Raw genomic sequence first — 17,217 nt, 5'->3', positions numbered from 1 at the left:
TGCAAGTCTTTGGCTTGTGGGAGGAAACCGGAGCACCCGGAGGAAACCCACGCAGACACAGGGAGAACTTGCAAACTCCACACAGGCAGTACCCAGAATTGAACCCGGGTCGCTGGAGCTGTGAGGCTGCGGTGCTAACCACTGCACCGCCCAGTTAAGCTTTTCTAAATGTCCTGCTATGTCTTCCTTAATAATGAACTCTAGCATTTTCACAACAACCGATGTTAGACTGACTGGCCAATAGTTTCCTGCTTTTTGTCTCCCACCCTTCTTGAACAGGGGCATCACATTAGCGGTTTCCCAATCTGCTGGGACCCTCCCGGGAGCCAGTGAGTTCTGGAATATTTCGACCAATACCTCCACTATCTCTGCAGTTATTTCCTTTAAAATCCTTGGATGTTGGCCATCAAATCCTGGCGACTTGTCTGCCTTTAGTCCCATTAGTTTGGGGGAATTTTCCTGTGTACCACGGGTAGTGAAATCAAACATTCTTTACAAAACATATTTACAAATTCACTACACAGTGTACCAAAGATATCTTCACTCATTTTGGTGCAAAATAGAAAGTTGTTGGATTCCTTTCTTGTGTTTAAGGTAGGGAGATGAATTTGAACAAGAGTACACGCATACAGATGTAACAATGTAGGATCAGGTCTTTATTAAGATAGCACAGTTCACAATTCTGAGTGCTCCTAAATAACGCTTCACTCATTCTTATGCCATTTTTACCTTTGATCTCTGCATTCCATGCATACCAAGAAACCATAGTACAAAAAGGAACATAATTCGACCAAAAATGCACTTAAGCCTCCTGATCTCTTCCAATTATTTTATTACCGTAGTTACATTGCCCTCAAACTCTGATCATTTTATTACCATAAACAAAAGTGATCAAGCTAAATAATTACAGATCACAGACATGGTTGAGTGAATCTACCATGTTCCAGCGACAGCAACATCAGCCCTTGCAACTTCTACCAGCGAGAAGCATAAAGATAATGTGTGGGAAAAAACATCTCCAAGCCACAACATCCAGACTTGGACATTTCTCATTCCCTCATTATTCCCGAGTCAATATCCTGGGAGCACCATTACTAGGAGGATTGCAGCAACTGAAAGCAAAGGCACACCACTGTTTCAGGGCAGCTGAGGATGGACAATAAAAGTAACCTTGAGAGTATCACCTACTTAAAATCAATTAAAAAAATTAAGTCCAAGCACAAATTTCAGTAAACAAAAATGTATCTACAACTGAAAATAAGCTTGTGCCATGAATTCAGAAACAAATTGACTTGGCATCACGGCTAGAGATCATTTTCACAGGTCAACAGGGAAATGTGCAGGTTTGAACTGGAAGACACCTATAAGTCATTTTGTTTGTTCCTACATTCTAACATTGCTACAAATTCCACAGGGAGACTTTAGTCCCAACTATCTTTAGCTGTTTCAATGACCTACCCTCATCATAAGGCGAGGCTAGTCTCTTAACAGCTTCACATACATGTAGCAAGACCTAAACATCCAGGTTTGGACTGATGTGACAATATTCAGGCCACACAAGTACCAGGGAATGACCATGTCAAACAAAAGCAAAAACAAAAAAAATCATCTTTTTGACATTTAATGACATTACCATTGCTGAATCCCCCCCAACATCAATCACCTCAAAGTGTCAGTCAGGAGTGTAATAGAATACTGTCCACTTACGTGGATGGATGCAGCTGCAGCATTCAAGAAGCTTGATCAGCATCCCATTCACCAACTTGAACATTGCTGCCTCCACCACTAGAGTACCAAGGCTCCAATGTGTTCTGTTTACAGGATGCAGAGGAGCAAGTCAGCAAGGCCTCACAGTAACAATCGCAAACCCACAACTGAAGAAAAAGCAGCAGGTACATAGGAACACTGACATCTCCAAGTCAAACACCACCTGACTTGGATATATATTGCTGTACCTGATCAGTCACTGGGTCAAAACCCTGGAACTTCTACCCAACAGCATCGAGTGCCTTCACTCCAAATGGGTCACAAAGGCCCATGACCACCTTCGCAAGAGCAATGTGGGATGGGCAATAAATGCTGTATTTGCCAGAAATACCCATATCCCAATAGTTAATATATAAAAGTCCTGTTAGACTATCAAATATTCTAATTATGTAAATCATTTAAGCATTTCTTATAAAGATAGTACAGGTAAGCATGTCTAAATTTAATTTTTCCATCCTTTGAAAAAGCAGCCTCAGTAAAGTTCAATTTTAATTGTGTTAATACCAAATGTATACTTAAATTTACTTAATCATAATTAAAGCTGCAAAGATTATTTGAAGGAAGAACATTAACTGCACTTCAATATATTACTGAGACCCAATAAGGCACTAAATAAATGCAAGTCTTAATGCTGTCTGGCGAAAAGTGCAATTTTCTGCCTGGATGTGCTGCTGCCAGACTTAACAAAATGATTTTAAAGTTTTGGATGATGCAGCAGTACCACCTACTGGAAGAGAGAGTGTAGTACGAGGGAAATAATTTAAGCATTTGACTCAATTAAAGCATTCTATAGGGAAGCGCTTATCCAATTTACAAACATTGTTCAGTTTCTGTGGTGTAAATTCATTCAGCTCAACTGGTATTTCTGCTCCACAAGAGCCTCCTCCTACCAGACATATCAGTCTACCTTTCTCCCTTGGGTATTCATCTAAACTTCCCCATAAAGGCATCTATGCTATTTCCTTCAACTACCTCCTGTGGCATCAGATTCCACATTCTAACCATTGATAAAGTTTCACTTGAACTCCTTTCTGAATGTAGTGACTTTTATATTCATAACCCCATCTTGGAAGCAAGGAGATATGCTGCCAAAAGAAAAACAAACACTATTTAGTGCAGGTGATACAATGTATGACTGAAGGTTTTTGACCTATTATTTTTCCCAGTGAAATACAATTCCAAAATACCAGCCGAATTCCAGCAATCCTATGCAAGAGCATAATTTGACAAATCATCAATAACTCTAATTGTGCTCAACTCATACTCTACCTTCTGCTCCAAAGGGAATCAACCTTCAGATGACTTTGTTTTCATTCCTGCTATGCAGCAGCATTTATTGTAACAAATATCAAAGTAATTTTATGATTGACAAATCTACAATCAGTCGACAAACAAACCTCCAGGTTCTGTCACGGGTTACTTGCAATTAATTTTTTTTTTAAATGCCATCAGAAAAAAGTGCAATTGTAAGCAAGTTTTAAGATAGCTTTTAATATAGTTTGACCTGCTGCATATTTCCAACATTTTCTGTCTTTACTGTGTATAAACTTTCCAGATTTATGGCTATACTTATAATCCCTATCAAACGGCTCGGAAAACATACATGGTGCCTGTGGGTGTACTTGTTGACAGTTCCCAAACCTGTCAGCTTTAGTAGTTAAATATTTAAAAAAAAATCAAATTCCATTAAATCAGATTAATTCTGCATTTAACTGAACGAAAAAAAATCTCTGCATAAATTATATAACCAATGCTGCAACTCAAAGTTGGCAAATTCAATTCAATGAGGGGCCAATCCAATATTTAATCGATCAATATTGGACACATTTGTAGTGAGAAACAATTAAATAAGGAAAACTGCAACAAAACTCTTCTCTATGGATGACAGATTATCTTTCCTTGCCTCCTTCCACCTGGTGCTGGAATCAAATTCTTTGCATCCATCCAGGACTCATGCTGTCAACAGCAAATGCTATTAAACCCTACACCTCTCCAGTTCTATCACTGCCACTTGGCCCAAACTTTGAAGTATGTAATCTGCCAGCCCTCCTAGAAATGGATAGCAATTGGCACTGATGCATGTTAAGCAACATCAATTCCTTCCCAAATGGCCCAAAAGCGACAATGGCTTTTATGCCCCTATATCCTGGGCTGGACACGGTTCCAATCTGCTGAAACAGATCTTAGAGCTACTCCGAATGAAACATTGGACAATGAGACCAATGTTATCACTAGGCTTAGTGTAACACTACCAATACACTTTCGTATATGCTACACTAACTTAAATTCATCTCAAATCGTTCCCAGCACTACTTCAGCCTAATGTTGCACAGCTCAAAATGGTCTCTAGGCTAAACCCAAATTTGAAAGAACAAATTTGTAACTGTACTGCTGGCTTTTAAAAAAACTTAGCAAAAACACTAAACAAAATTACATTCTAGGTGAGACCCTACTGACGGACACTTAAAAACAGAAAAACAACTTTATTGGTGTTTTAAACAAATATACAATGTACAGGGAAATATAGAAAGCTTAAACAAAAAGTAACAAAAGCAAGTTGCAAATGTAGTCCTCCAGCTTCTGGAGATAGATGAGTGATGCAATGTCGTCAGTTAATTTTGGATGTTCCAGTGTTCCGCGTTATTTCTTGCCTGGCTTCTTATTGCCTCCAGAAGCTGCAGAGAAAAAGATCATGTGTATAAATGCAAAGTATTAGTGCTGTTCATCCTCCTTTATGAATATTTCCTCTGCTTGCTCTTTCTGAAATGCACTTATTCATTGCTGAGGTACTCTTCCACAGCATCAGTTGTCCTCTATTACCTCACCACAACACTATTCTTCAGACGTTGAGCAAATTCGTGTGTTGGAAACTGTACAACCATTGGGGCATCACAGTTGAGCCCAATCCTACCCACACATTGGGCTGAATTTTGTGAGCCCTCCCCAGTCAGGGGGCCCCAGAAAATTCTTCCGGGAGAGGCCAGTCACGACCTCCTATGCCAAGAATGCCCCGGCATATTTTACTGCCAATGGCAAGGCCTTCATTTTCTTAAAATTAAGTTAATTTGCATCTTTTAAACTTACCTTGTCCCAGTGGCCATCCCACGCCCATATTTCCCGTGCCTTTGAAACTCCGTATGGAGTTCAGAGGCGTGATGCTGTTGGCTGTGGGGATGGTGGGAAAGGGTTGAAGGGCAAATGTCACGAGGACTTTGGGTGGGGGGGTGGGGAAGAGGGAGGAGTTCATGTTGGTAATAAAAATGTTTTGAGTCGGTGGCCCTAAAACAGACATTGTTTGGGGGGGTGTGGAGGAGGCAGTTGAAAGGGCCTCCAGCTTTTATTAAAATTTTTACAATCGCATTTATAAAAAAGTCCCTTTAAAAATTTAAATTTCCTTTAAGGGCTTGAAGCCTTTAAAAATGGTGCCAGCTCCTGTGCAGTGGCAATGGATGCCGTTGCCAGGGATGCAGCAGTTGCCCCCTCTCATCGGGGCGGCTGCTCCGCCATTTCCATTTAAATCAGCCCCCGTGCGAAATATCGCGAGGGCTCAACGATGGCGCATCCGCGTGGGAAGAGCGGCGATATTCAAGCGCGCTGCCGCAAATGACACGCGCTCAAATTTCAGCCCATCCTATTCATTGGACAGCAAGCAGAAGCTGGAACCTTGCTTGATTTTCACCTCACCAACCAACTCCAAGGCCAACTGGCACAGTGGCGCAGTGGTTAGCACCGCAGCCTCACAGCTCCAGCGACCCGGGTTCAATTCTGGGTACTGCCTGTGTGGAGTTAGCAAGTTCTCCCTGTGGAAATATGCAGCAGGTCTAATCTAATCTAATGTAGCATCGGAACTACTGCCCTTTGTGATTAGCAAACTTCCAGGTGTGATCATTAATTGCATTACTGGTAGCAATGAGTAATGATCACACCTGGAATAAAAATCTAGCCCAGTAATGATCATAAAGTTACTGGATTGTTGTAAAAACCCATCTGGTTCATTGATCATCTTCAGGGAAGGAAATCTGCTGTCCTTACCCAGTTTGGCTTACATGTGACTCCAGACCCTCAACAATGTGGTTGACTCTTAACTGCCCTCTGAAATGGCCTAGCAAGCCACTCAGTTGCATGAAACCACGATAGAAAAGTCTAAGAATAAAACAGATCATCCAACATCGACCTAGGCACAGCAAACCACCTTATAAAGTTCTCCTCACTAACATCTGGGCCAAATTGGGAGAGCTGTCCCAGACTAGTCAAGCAGCAGCCTGACAGTCATTCACCGAATCACGTCTTACAGCCAATACCCCAGACTCCTCTATTACCATCCCTCAACATTGACACCGGACCCCATGTAGTCTCATGGCATCAGGCCAAATATGGGAACGGAAACCTCCTGATTACCCCCTACTGCCCTCCCTCAGCTAATGAATCAGTGCTCCATGTTGAAGGCCACTTGGAAGGAGCACTTAGGGTAGCAAGGGCACAGAAAGGGGGACTTCATCACCAAGAATGGCTAGGTAGCACCACCACTGACCGAGCCCTTAAGGACATATCTGTCAGACTGGCAGATGTTGAAAGAACCAAGAGGGAAAAACCTGCTTGATCTTGTGCTCGCCAATCTCCCTGTCGCAGATGCATTTGTCCATAACTGCAATTGGTCACAGTGACCACCTCAGTTCTTGTGGAGACCAAGTCCCATTTTCACACTGAGGACACAATCCATCATGTCGTGAGGCAGTACCAGCATGCTAAATGGGATAGGCTCAGAAGAGATCTGGTAGCTCAAAACTGGGCATCATGAGGTGCTGTGGGCCATCAGGAGCAGAGCTGTATTCAACCGCAATCTAACGTCATGGCCCAGCATATCCTCAATTGACCATTACCATCAAGCTAGGGTATCAACCCTGGTTCAATGAGTGTAGGAGAGCATGCCAGGGGCAGAATCAGGCATACCTAAAAATGAGGTGCCAACCTGGTGAAGCTAAACACGAGACTACATGCATGCCAGATAGCTGTCTATTGCAAGCTGCTTCTAAGTGATCCCACAAACAACAAATCAAAGCTCTGCAGTCCGGCCACATCCAATCGTGAATGGGGGTCAGAAATTGAACAAATAACCAGGGAGGAGGCTCCACAAACATCTCCATCTTCAATAATGACAGAACCCAGTACACCAGTGCAATAGACAGGGCTGAAGCATTTGCAACAATCTTCAGTCAGAAGTGCCAACTGGATGATCTCCTCCTGAGGTCCCCACCATCGCAGATGCCAGTCTTCAGCCAATTTGATTCAATCCACGTGATATCAAGGCACTGGATATAGCAAAGGCTATGGACCCTGACATCACGACTGCCGTACTGAAGACTTTTGGCAAGTGACATTTGGGCCACACAAGTGCCAGGCAATGACCAACTCCAACAAGAGAATATAACTAACCATCTGCCATTCAACAGCATGACCATTGCAAAATCCCCCATCAATAAAGGGCGGCACAGTGGTGCAGTGGTTAGCACCGCAGCCTCACAGCTCCAGGGACCCGGGTTCGATTCTGGGTACTGCCTGTGCGGAGTTTGCAAGTTCTCCCTATGACCGCGTGGGTTTTCGCCGGGTGCTCCGGTTTCCTCCCACTGCCAAAGACTTGCAGGTGATAGGTAAATTGGCCATTGTAAATTGCCCCTAGTGTAGGTAGGTGGTAGGGAATATGGGATTATTGTAGGGTTAGTATAAATGGGTGGTTGTTGGTCGGCACAGACTCGGTGGGCCGAAGGGCCTGTTTCAGTGCTGTATCTCTAAATAAATAAACAAACAAACACTGGGGGGTGGGGGGCAGTGGAAGAGAAAAAAAAGGTTACCGTTGACCAGAACTTAAACGGATCAGCCATATAAATATCGTGGCTACAACAGCAAATTACAGCCTGGGAATTCTGCAGAGACTAACTCACCTCTTGAAGCCCCGAAGCCTGTTCACCATCTACAAGGAATAAAATCAGGAGTGTGATGGAATATTCCTCACTTACCTGGACGAGTGCAGCTCCAACACCACAAGCAGCTCAAAACCATCTAGGAAAAGCCACCCACATGATTGGCACCCCATCCACTATCTTAGGATTCACTCCCTCCACCACCAGCACAGTGGCAGCAGTGTACACCATCTAGAAGATGCACTGCAGCTCCTTCAACAGTACCTTCCAACTCATTATCTGGGAACACCACAATCTCCAAGTCACACCATCTTAACCCGAAAATATATCGGTTTCTTCACTGTCGCTGGGTCAAAATCCTGGAACACCCTTCCTAACACTGTTGGTGAACCTATACCCCTCAAGGACTGCAGAGGTTCAAGAAGGCAGCTCACCACCACCTTCTCAAGGGCAATTAGGAATGGGCAATAAATGCTGGTCTAGCCAGCAATGCCCACATCCCATGAATGAAAAAAAAAAATAATTTTTACATGATAAATGGGTGATCACAACTATGCGTGGGAAACATGATATTAGCTAGAAGCTTGGAGACAAATTACCTACAAATCCTCTTGGGGAATGGATGGCCATAAGGAAGTCTAGTAAAAGTTTAGCCATTCTGCACTGGGAAAGACCCCCTACTGAGGAAAATGGAGGAGGAACTCTAGACAGAGGTGAGGGGCTGAGCAACAAAATGATTGTTGTGAATGGTTTTAATTACCCACTGAGCATAATGCAAGGTCATGAAACATTTATGGCTAAATAAACCATATGGCTATGCTGTCATGAAGAATAATTATATGAATTAAACACACCCCTGTCTAAAAGGCTTCAACTCTGCACTCTTGGCAGCATTGAGATGAGGCAGGTCACTGTCTTGCACCCTCAACCAGAGATTGGTGCATAAGGGATGATGAAACCCAGAAAATAAATAGGATTAATGTTTTATCACTCCATCGCACTGAACTATAAATAAGCAGTCCTAGTGTTCTGCGATACCTCAAGTATCACCAAGATGCCAGATTGCAATTACAGAAACCAGAGACCAATGTGGTCCACTTGACACTCTTCTTTCACACTGGTCAATCACATGCAGTGCTCATCAGCCCATAACATGTCCATTACTAATCTATTGAAGATGGCTGGTTTAACCACACATGCTTTTTAACAGCAGAGAATGGTAGGATAGGGCACAGTCATCATGGATTTATGAAAGGGAAATCATGTTGGACAAACCTGTTGGCTTTGTTTTTTTGAGGATGTAACTAGCAGAATAGATAAGGGGGAACCAGTGGATGTGGTGTACTTGGATTTTCAGAAGGCTTTCGATAAGGTCCCACACAGGAGGCTAGTAAGCAAAATTAGAGCACATGGGATTGGGGGTAATATACTGGCATGGATTGAGAATTGGTCAATGGACAGAAAACAGTAGGAATAAACAGTTCTCTCAGGTTGGCAGGCTGTGACTAATGGGGAACCGCAAGGATCAGTACTTGGGCCCCAGCTATTCACAATCTATAATGATTTGGATGTGGGAACCAAATGTAATACTTCCAAGTTTGCTGATGACACAAAACTAGGTGGGAATGAGAGTTGTGAGGAGGATGCAAAGAGGCTTCAAGGGGATTTAGACAGGCTAAGCAAGTGGGTAAGAACATGGCAGATGGAATATTATGTAGAAAAATGTGAAGTTATCCACTTTGGTAGGAAACACAGAAACAGAGTATTTCCTAAATGGTTAGCGATTGGGAAGTGTTGATGTTCAAAGGAGCCTGGGTGTCCTTGTTCATAAGTCACTGAAAGCTAACATGCAGGTGCAGCAAGAAAATTAGGAAGGCAAGAGGATTTCAGTACAGGAGTGAAGAAGTCTTGCTGCAATTGTATAGAGCTTTGGTGAGATCACACCTGGAGTATTGTGTACAGTTTTGGTCTCCTTACCGAAGGAAGGATATACTTGCCATTGAAGGAGTGCAAAGAAGGTTCACCAGACTGATCCCTGGAATGGCAGGATTGTCCTATGAGGAGACTGGGCCAATATTTGAGTTTAGAAGAATGAGAGGTGATCTCATTGAGGTATACAAAATTCTTACAGGGCTCAATAGGGTAGATGCAGAAAAGATGTTTCCCCTGGCTGGGGGAGCTCTAGAATCAGGGGACACAGTCTCAGAATAAGACGTAGACCATTTAGGACTGAGATGAGGAGGGACTTCTTCACTGGTGGATCTTTGGAATTCTCTACCCTACAGGGCTGCGGAGGCTGAGTCATTGAGTATATTCAAGACAGAGATCCACAGATTTTTAGATAAAGTTATCAAGGGATATGGGATATTGCAGGAAAATGGCATTGAGGTAGATCAACCACAACCTAGCTGAATGGCTAAGCAGGCTAGAGTTGCCGAATGCCGTACTCCACAATAAAAAAACACGAAGCAAACGTGATTGCAGACTCCATCAACAACCAGGCCTGTCCATGGTTAGAGAACACAATTCCTCCCACTGACAGTAATGAAAGGGTGGGACACTAGTGTTTGCTTGACCAGTCATGTGCTGTTGATGTTACACATGATGGGCTGGATAGCAGCTTTCATTTACTGTGAAGTTCTCAAATTCATGGTAATCACACTACTCACTGAGTGGTCCTTTGCCTGCAGCTTTTGCTTTCATCTCATCAAGCTTTTTCTGCTCCTCCTTCTTCTTCTGTTTGAAAGCAACATCATCCTGCAAGGACAAGGGAAGTCACTCAGGATATATTACTCTTCAGCAAATACTGAAAATGTTGGCCAGACACAATGCAATTCAGATAAATTAGCAACACATTATTTGTACAAATGCTTATTCATGCCTTAATCTCCAGACTTTAACGCTCACCTTGTTAGCCATCCATTCACCATAAAACCTAACCTGCCCAAAACTCTACCACATATTGTCTCCCACTCAGCCTCACTACCTACAAAATGTCTCCTAATGCATCACATTTATAATGCTTGATTGCCTCTACAAATCCATGACCTTGCCCCACCCTATATCTCTGCAATTGTCAACTCTACATCCCCTGCCGAACGTTCCATTTGATACTAGCCTTTTATACATCTCCCTCACTTTGCCCCACCTGCCTCAATCCTAACCATTTAGATCGCCCCAACTATACCTCTTTCTGCACTTTAAAAACTCTCCTTGGTCAACCTTTTGATCATCTCTCCTAATCAATTCCCTCAATACTTCATCCAACCTGCCTATTTTCATGTCTGAACCCAGGCAGTAGGCATCAGCAGCCTATTTGACCAGTTAAAGCTGATCCTTGATCCTGATACCTAACATTAACACACATCACCGGAAAGCGAACAGTGGAACCCTGGCTAAAATTTTGGTCTTCCCCAACGCCAAGATTAATTGCAACTCTACCGCACTGTCTTGGCTGCAAGCTTCAAAAACAAAAAAGGAAAAATTTATACCCTGCAGGATAATGGGCTCACTAACATCTTTCCAGGGAATATAGCTCAGCATTCTGTTTGCTTTATTGATTGCAGCTAATGATTGGTCATGCCAATTGTTATAATTTCTGTGATGATTCTGAGAAAGGTCATTTGGATTTTCCAGGATGGAGTACAGTTCCAGCAAAGTGACACGTTGACCCATGTAAAACCGTCACCAATATAGCTACACGACTCTAGTTATAAATAGCCGTTTTTAGAAGGACTTAGAAGAAACAGGTTCTTTGTCAGCCCGCAAAGATTTGTAAATTCCTTGCGTTGTGCTTTGACAGAAGAAAAGCATTTAGGATGCGTTAATCTTGTCAGAATTCCGTAAGGCAAATCCGAACCGTCAACACTCCCGAGGATGGAGAGCAATTTACAGTCCAAAGGAGGACCAAGAAACTGATAAAGAAGGAAAAGAGATTAATCTAAGCTAGCTAGAAACATAAAGGCGGACTGTAAAAGATTCTTTAGGTATACGAAAAGGAAACAATTAGCGAGGACAAATGTGGGTCCATTGCAGGTGGAGACAGGAGAGTTTGTGGTGGAGAATGAGGAAATGGCAGACAGACTAAAGAGTACATCAGCAATGGATAGTCTTTAAAGAATTCTGACAGTTTACAGCAATTATAAATTCCTTCAAAGCACAAAAACCCCAAAAGAAAAGGCAACCACAGCTGACAAAGGAAGTGAGGATTGTGTAAGAGTAAAACAGCCTAAAAAGCTGCCAGAAATAGTAAACCTGAGGATTGGGAGAATTTTAGAATACAGCCAAGGAAGACCAAGAAACTGTTAAAGGGAGAATGGAATATGAATGCAAGCTAGCAAAAAATATAAAAATGGACTATAAAAGCTTCTATAGCTACATAAAAAGGAAGCTTTTGGCGAAGACAAATGTGGGTGCATTACAGGCAGAGTCAGGAGAATTTATAATGGGGAATAGAGAAATGGCAGAGAAGCTAAATGATTACTTTGTATATGTCTTCACTGAGGAAGATCCAAGAAATCTCCCAGAATTAGAGATCCAGGGGACTAGGGAGAATGAGGAATTGAAGGAAATTAGTCTTGGCAAGAAGGTTGTATTGGAGAAATTAATGGGGCTGAAGGTTGCTAAGTCTCCGGGACCTGATATTCTACATCCCAGAGTGTTGAAAGAGATAGCTATGGAGATAGTGGATGCATTGGTGAGCATCTTCCAGAATCCATAGAATTTTGGAACGGTTCCTGCAGATTGGAAGGTAGCAAATGTCACCCCACTATTTAGGGAGGGCAAAAAAAAGGGAGCTTTACATCAATAGTAGGGTAAATGCTAGAATCTATTCTAAAGGATGTGATAAATGGACACTTGGATAATAGTGATCTGATTGGGCATCGTCAACACGGATTTACGAATGGGAAATCAAGTTTGACAAATCTGGGAGTTTTTTGAGGATGTTACTAACAGAATTGATAAAGGGGAGTCGGTGGACGTGGTATACTTGGATTTTCAGAAGGCTTTTGATAAAGTCTCCCACGGGGGGGATGTTGGTTAGCAAAATTAAAGCACATGGAATAGGAGGCAATATACTGGTATGGATTAAGAATTGGTTAACAGACAGAAAACAGTAGGAAAAAAAACAGGTCATTCTTATGTTGGCAGACTGTGACTAGTTGGGTAGCGCAAGGATCAGTACTTGGGGCCCCAGCTGTTCACAATATATATCAATGATTTGGATGTGGGAACCAATGTAATATTTCCAAGTTTGTGGATGACAAAACTAGATGGGAATGTGTGTTGTGAGGAAGATGCAAAGTGGCTTCAAGGGAATTTGGACAGATTTAGTGAATGGGCAAGAACATGGCAGATGGAATATAATGTGGAAAAATGTGAGGTTATCCACTTTGGTAGGAGGAACAGATTTGCAGAGTATTTCTTAAATTTAAGAGATTAGAAAGTGTAGATGTACAAAGGTACCTGGGTGTCCTCGTCAATAAGTCACTGAAAGCTAACATGCAGGTGCAAGCAAGCAATTAGGAAGGCTAATGCTATGTTAGCCTTTATCGCAAGAGGAATTGAGTACAGGAGTGTCAAAGTCTTGCTTCAAATGTATAGAACCTTGGTTAGACCACACCTGGAATACTGTGCGCAGTTTTGGTCACCTTACCTTAGGAAGGATATTATTGCCATAGATTAATTAGATTGAAAGTTGATTAATCCCCTGACCCAGATGAGCTACATCCCATAATATTGAAGCATGTGGCTATAGAGATAGATGTATTGGTGGTTATCTTTCAAAATTCTATAGATTCAGGAAGGGTTCCTACAGACTGGAAAGTAGCAAATGTAACCCCACTATTTAAGAAAGGAGCGAGAGAAACCAGAGAACTACATGCCTGTTAGTTTGATGTCAGTAGAAGGGAAAGTGTTGGAATCTATTGTAAAGGATGAGATAACTGGGCACTTGGAAAATAATGATACGATTGGGCAAAGTCGACATGGATTTGTGAAAGGGAAATCATGTTTGACAAACCTGTTGGGAATTTTTTTTTTTTTGAGGACGTTACTTGTAGCATAGATCAAGGAGAACCAGTGGATGTGGTATATTTGGATTTTCAGATGGCTTTTGATAAGGTCCCACACAGGAGGTTAGTAAGCAAAGTTAAAGCACATGGGATTGGGGGTAATGTACTGCAATGGACTGAAAATTGGTTAACAGACAGAAAGCAGAGAGTAGGAATAAATGGGTCACTCTCAGGATGGCAGGCTGTTACTAGTGGGGTACCGCAAGGATCAGTGCTTGGGCCACAGTTATTTACAATCTATATGACAGATTTGGATATGGGGACCAATTGTAATATTTCCAAATTAGCGGATGACACAAAACTAGGAGGGAATGTAAGAATGAAAGGAGGCTTCAAGAGGATTTGGACAGGCTAAGTGAATGGGTAAGAACATGGCAGATGGAATATAATGTGAATAAGTGTGAAATGATCAACTTTAGTAGAAAAAACAAAGGCAGAGTATTTCTTAAATGGAGGGGGGCTGGGAACTGTTGATGTCCAGAGAGACCTGGGTGCCCTTGTTCATGAGTCACTAAAAGCTAGTATGCAGGTGCAGCAAACAATTAGGAAAGCGAATGGTTTGGCATTCATTGCAAGGGGATTTTAGTACCAGAGTAAAGATGTATTGCTTCAATTGTATAATGCATTGGTAAGACTGCACCTATAGTATTGTGCACAGTTTTGGTCTCCTTATCTAAGGAAGGATATACCTACTATAGAGGGAGTGCAACAAAGGCTCACTAGACTAATCCCTAGGATGGTGGGATTGTCTGATAGATTGCAGAAACTGGGCCTGTATTCTCTAGAGTTTCAAAGAATGAGGGGTGATCTCATTGAAACTTACAAAGTTCTTACAGGGCGTGACAGGGTGGATGTGGATAGGATGTTTCCTCTGGCTGAGGAGTCGAGAACCAGGGGACAGAGTCTCAGAATAAAGAGCAGGCCATTTAAGACTGAGAGGAGGAATTTCTGTACTCAAGAGGGTGATGAATCTGTGGAATTCTCTACCCCAGAGGGCTGTGGAAGCTCAATCATTGAGCAGCTGAAGGCAGAAAATAGATAGATTGCTAGATACTAATGACATCAAGGAATGTGGGGATAGTGGGGAAAAATGGAGCAGAGGTAGATCAGCCATGATCTGTCTGAATGGCAGAACAGGCTCGACAGGCTGAATGGCCTACTCCTGCTCCTATTCCTATGATCCTCAATCTAATTACATACATTGATACAAAGTTTCTCAGCTGTAATCTTAGTTTAAATGGTTTCAGTCTAGTCTTCATTTGAAATCAATAAACAAAACAATGCATGAGCTGTATTCAGTATGCCATGTTTGAGGTCATCCTCCTGACACGAAGTGCTCTGGTCCTTTTGGCATGGTCACAGATGCGCAAGGAAAACAGCCAAACCCTGGAGGTGACGTAGTGAAGGTTAATGTGGCTAATGCCAAAGAATCAATTTAAGAATTACCTAGAAAATTTCAGACTTTTCAATCTTAAAAAAAGATCACGAGAAGCAACCTGATAGATGTGCATTAAACACCAAACGGAACAGGAAGGGTAAATCCAAAGCACTACTTTTAAGTTAAACTACAACTGCATGGGTGCGAACTAATAAAGGACAAGACCAGTACTCGCATCAAGATGTTAACTTTTTCAGGCAATGGCCAATATCTGGACTGGTATAGGGAGAGTAAATACGAGTTAGATGCTGTGATGGGGTGCAAAATAAGGGTACAAAGGGAATTAAGGGAGTTAGGGATTGTGCAGGAAAGTGGAGTGGAGGTAGATCATCAGCCACGATCTTGCGGAATGGCAAAACAAACACAAAGGGCCAAATAGCCTACTCCAGCGCATTTCATGTTATGAGGGCAGACCTTCAATTTATATGGAAAGATAAGATACTACAAATTGCCCTTCTTGTTCAATTGAAGTGGTTATTCTTGCCCAGTAACTATATGCCCACATTTGTATCACAAATTATTCCACCAAATTGAGACAGTGAATGAGGTGGGTAGCGTTTCTTTCGGTCCCGGACAGCAAGACTGGCTCAAAATGACAAAAATGTGTTTCTACTATTTAACTTCTGGCAAGTTTAGAACCAGAGACCATGCAATATATAAAATATACAGACCTCATCCATTTCCTTATTTGACTTTTTAGGCTGTTTCAATGGTTTCTTCTTGCCTCCTAGAAACACAAGGAGAACAAAAGGAATGTACAACATATTACAAGACAACAGGAAAGTATCAAGTCAGTACTGATGCTATAAAACAAAAGCAAAATACTGCAGATGCTGGACATCTGAAACAGAAATTGCTGGAAACTTAGGTCAGGCAGCATCATGGGAGAGAGAAAGAGTTCATGTTTCAGTTTAATGGGAAGGGAGGGGGCCGGGGATGGAAGGGGGGGGGGGGAAGGGAGGGGGGGGGGAAGGGAGGGGGGGGGGGAGAGGGAGGGGGCCAGAGGGGGGGGGGGGGAGAGGGAGGGGGCCAGAGGGGGGGGGGGGGAGAGGGAGGGGGCCAGAGGGGGGGGGGAAGGGAGGGGGGGGATGGAAGGGGGGGGGGGGAAGGGAGGGGGCCGGGGATGGAAGGGAGGGGGCCGGGGATGGAAGGGGGGGGGGGGGAAGGGAGGGGGCCGGGGATGGAAGGGGGGGAAAGGAGGGAGCGAGGATGGAGGGAGCGAGGATGGAGGGAGGGTCAGGGGTGGAGGGGGCGAGGGACCCCGGAGGAGCCCTGAGCTGAAAGAAGAGGGAATTTTCCCCTCCCCGAAAAATACCCGTGCCTTCCCCAGGCCAGCTCTCTGCCTTTCCTCGCTCTCACTCCCGTAGCAGCTCCTCACCTTCCCGGCCCGACATCTTTCCGCGCTCAGCTCACCAGGACCCCGGAAATAGGAGCTCCGCACCCGCCTGACCCAACAACTCCAGCCACGTGACAACACTGCGCCACCTGCCGGCATCAGGCTCCTCCTGCAGCTGCTTTCTCAGGAATGGGGACACTCAGTTCAGCATTTACAAAAGGATGTTGAGGCTGAGATTAAAATTGAAATGAGGAATATTAAAAAAGTAAAGCATTCGTAGTTAGTCAAACTGCAGAACAATAAAGTGCTGGATGTGATCTATCCAAGGATCCTGAGGAAAGAACTAGCACAGGCCCTAGAAATTATATTTCAGAATTTAATTTGAGAGTGGATGTGTGCCAGAGGACTGGAGTTAGTTGGACAGAACCAACCTGGGTAATTAAAGGCAAGTTCATTTAATATTGGCAGTAGGGAAAATTTCAGAACCTTTAATTAAAGATTACTAAATACCCAGATGAAGATACAATAATTAGGAGTACTGACCACCTGAAGCTAAAGACCAGTTCTATGAGGAACTCCATAATATAATTAGTAGCATCCCCTGTTCCTGCTGGGGGACCTTAATGCCAGGGTTGGGGCCGACCATGACGCATGGCCCTCCTGCCTTGGGCGCTATGGCATTGG

The 17,217-nt window shown here is 43.2% G+C and overlaps 1 protein-coding gene across 1 annotated transcript; it reads right to left on the bottom strand.

The window, feature by feature from the left end:
- Positions 1-4,235: 4,235 nt before the first annotated feature.
- Positions 4,236-16,658, bottom strand: tma7 (translation machinery associated 7 homolog). Its single transcript, XM_068052009.1, has 4 exons — positions 16,576-16,658; positions 15,869-15,924; positions 10,355-10,442; positions 4,236-4,442 (listed from the first exon to the last, which is right to left on the bottom strand). Exons 1-4 carry the CDS (start codon positions 16,589-16,591, stop codon positions 4,408-4,410), a joined length of 195 nt encoding a protein of 64 aa, XP_067908110.1. The 5' UTR covers positions 16,592-16,658; the 3' UTR covers positions 4,236-4,407.
- Between the last annotated feature and the right edge of the window lie 559 nt (positions 16,659-17,217).

The sequence above is a fragment of the Heterodontus francisci genome, chromosome 19 (assembly GCF_036365525.1).
Source record: "Heterodontus francisci isolate sHetFra1 chromosome 19, sHetFra1.hap1, whole genome shotgun sequence".
Classification (NCBI taxonomy): Eukaryota; Metazoa; Chordata; class Chondrichthyes; order Heterodontiformes; family Heterodontidae; genus Heterodontus; species Heterodontus francisci.
The sequence above is the reverse complement of the archived record's forward strand: the minus strand, read 5'-3'. Positions and strand labels throughout refer to the sequence as shown.

Excerpts from the sequence above, each read along its gene's own strand:
- tma7 (XM_068052009.1), bottom strand. Across the intron at positions 10,443-15,868 it reads CAAATAAGGAAATGGATGAG|GATGATGTTGCTTTCAAACA; the intron begins GTCTGTATATTT and ends TTGTCCTTGCAG. Across the intron at positions 4,443-10,354 it reads TGCAGGCAAAGGACCACTCA|CTTCTGGAGGCAATAAGAAG; the intron begins GTGAGTAGTGTG and ends TTTTCTCTGCAG.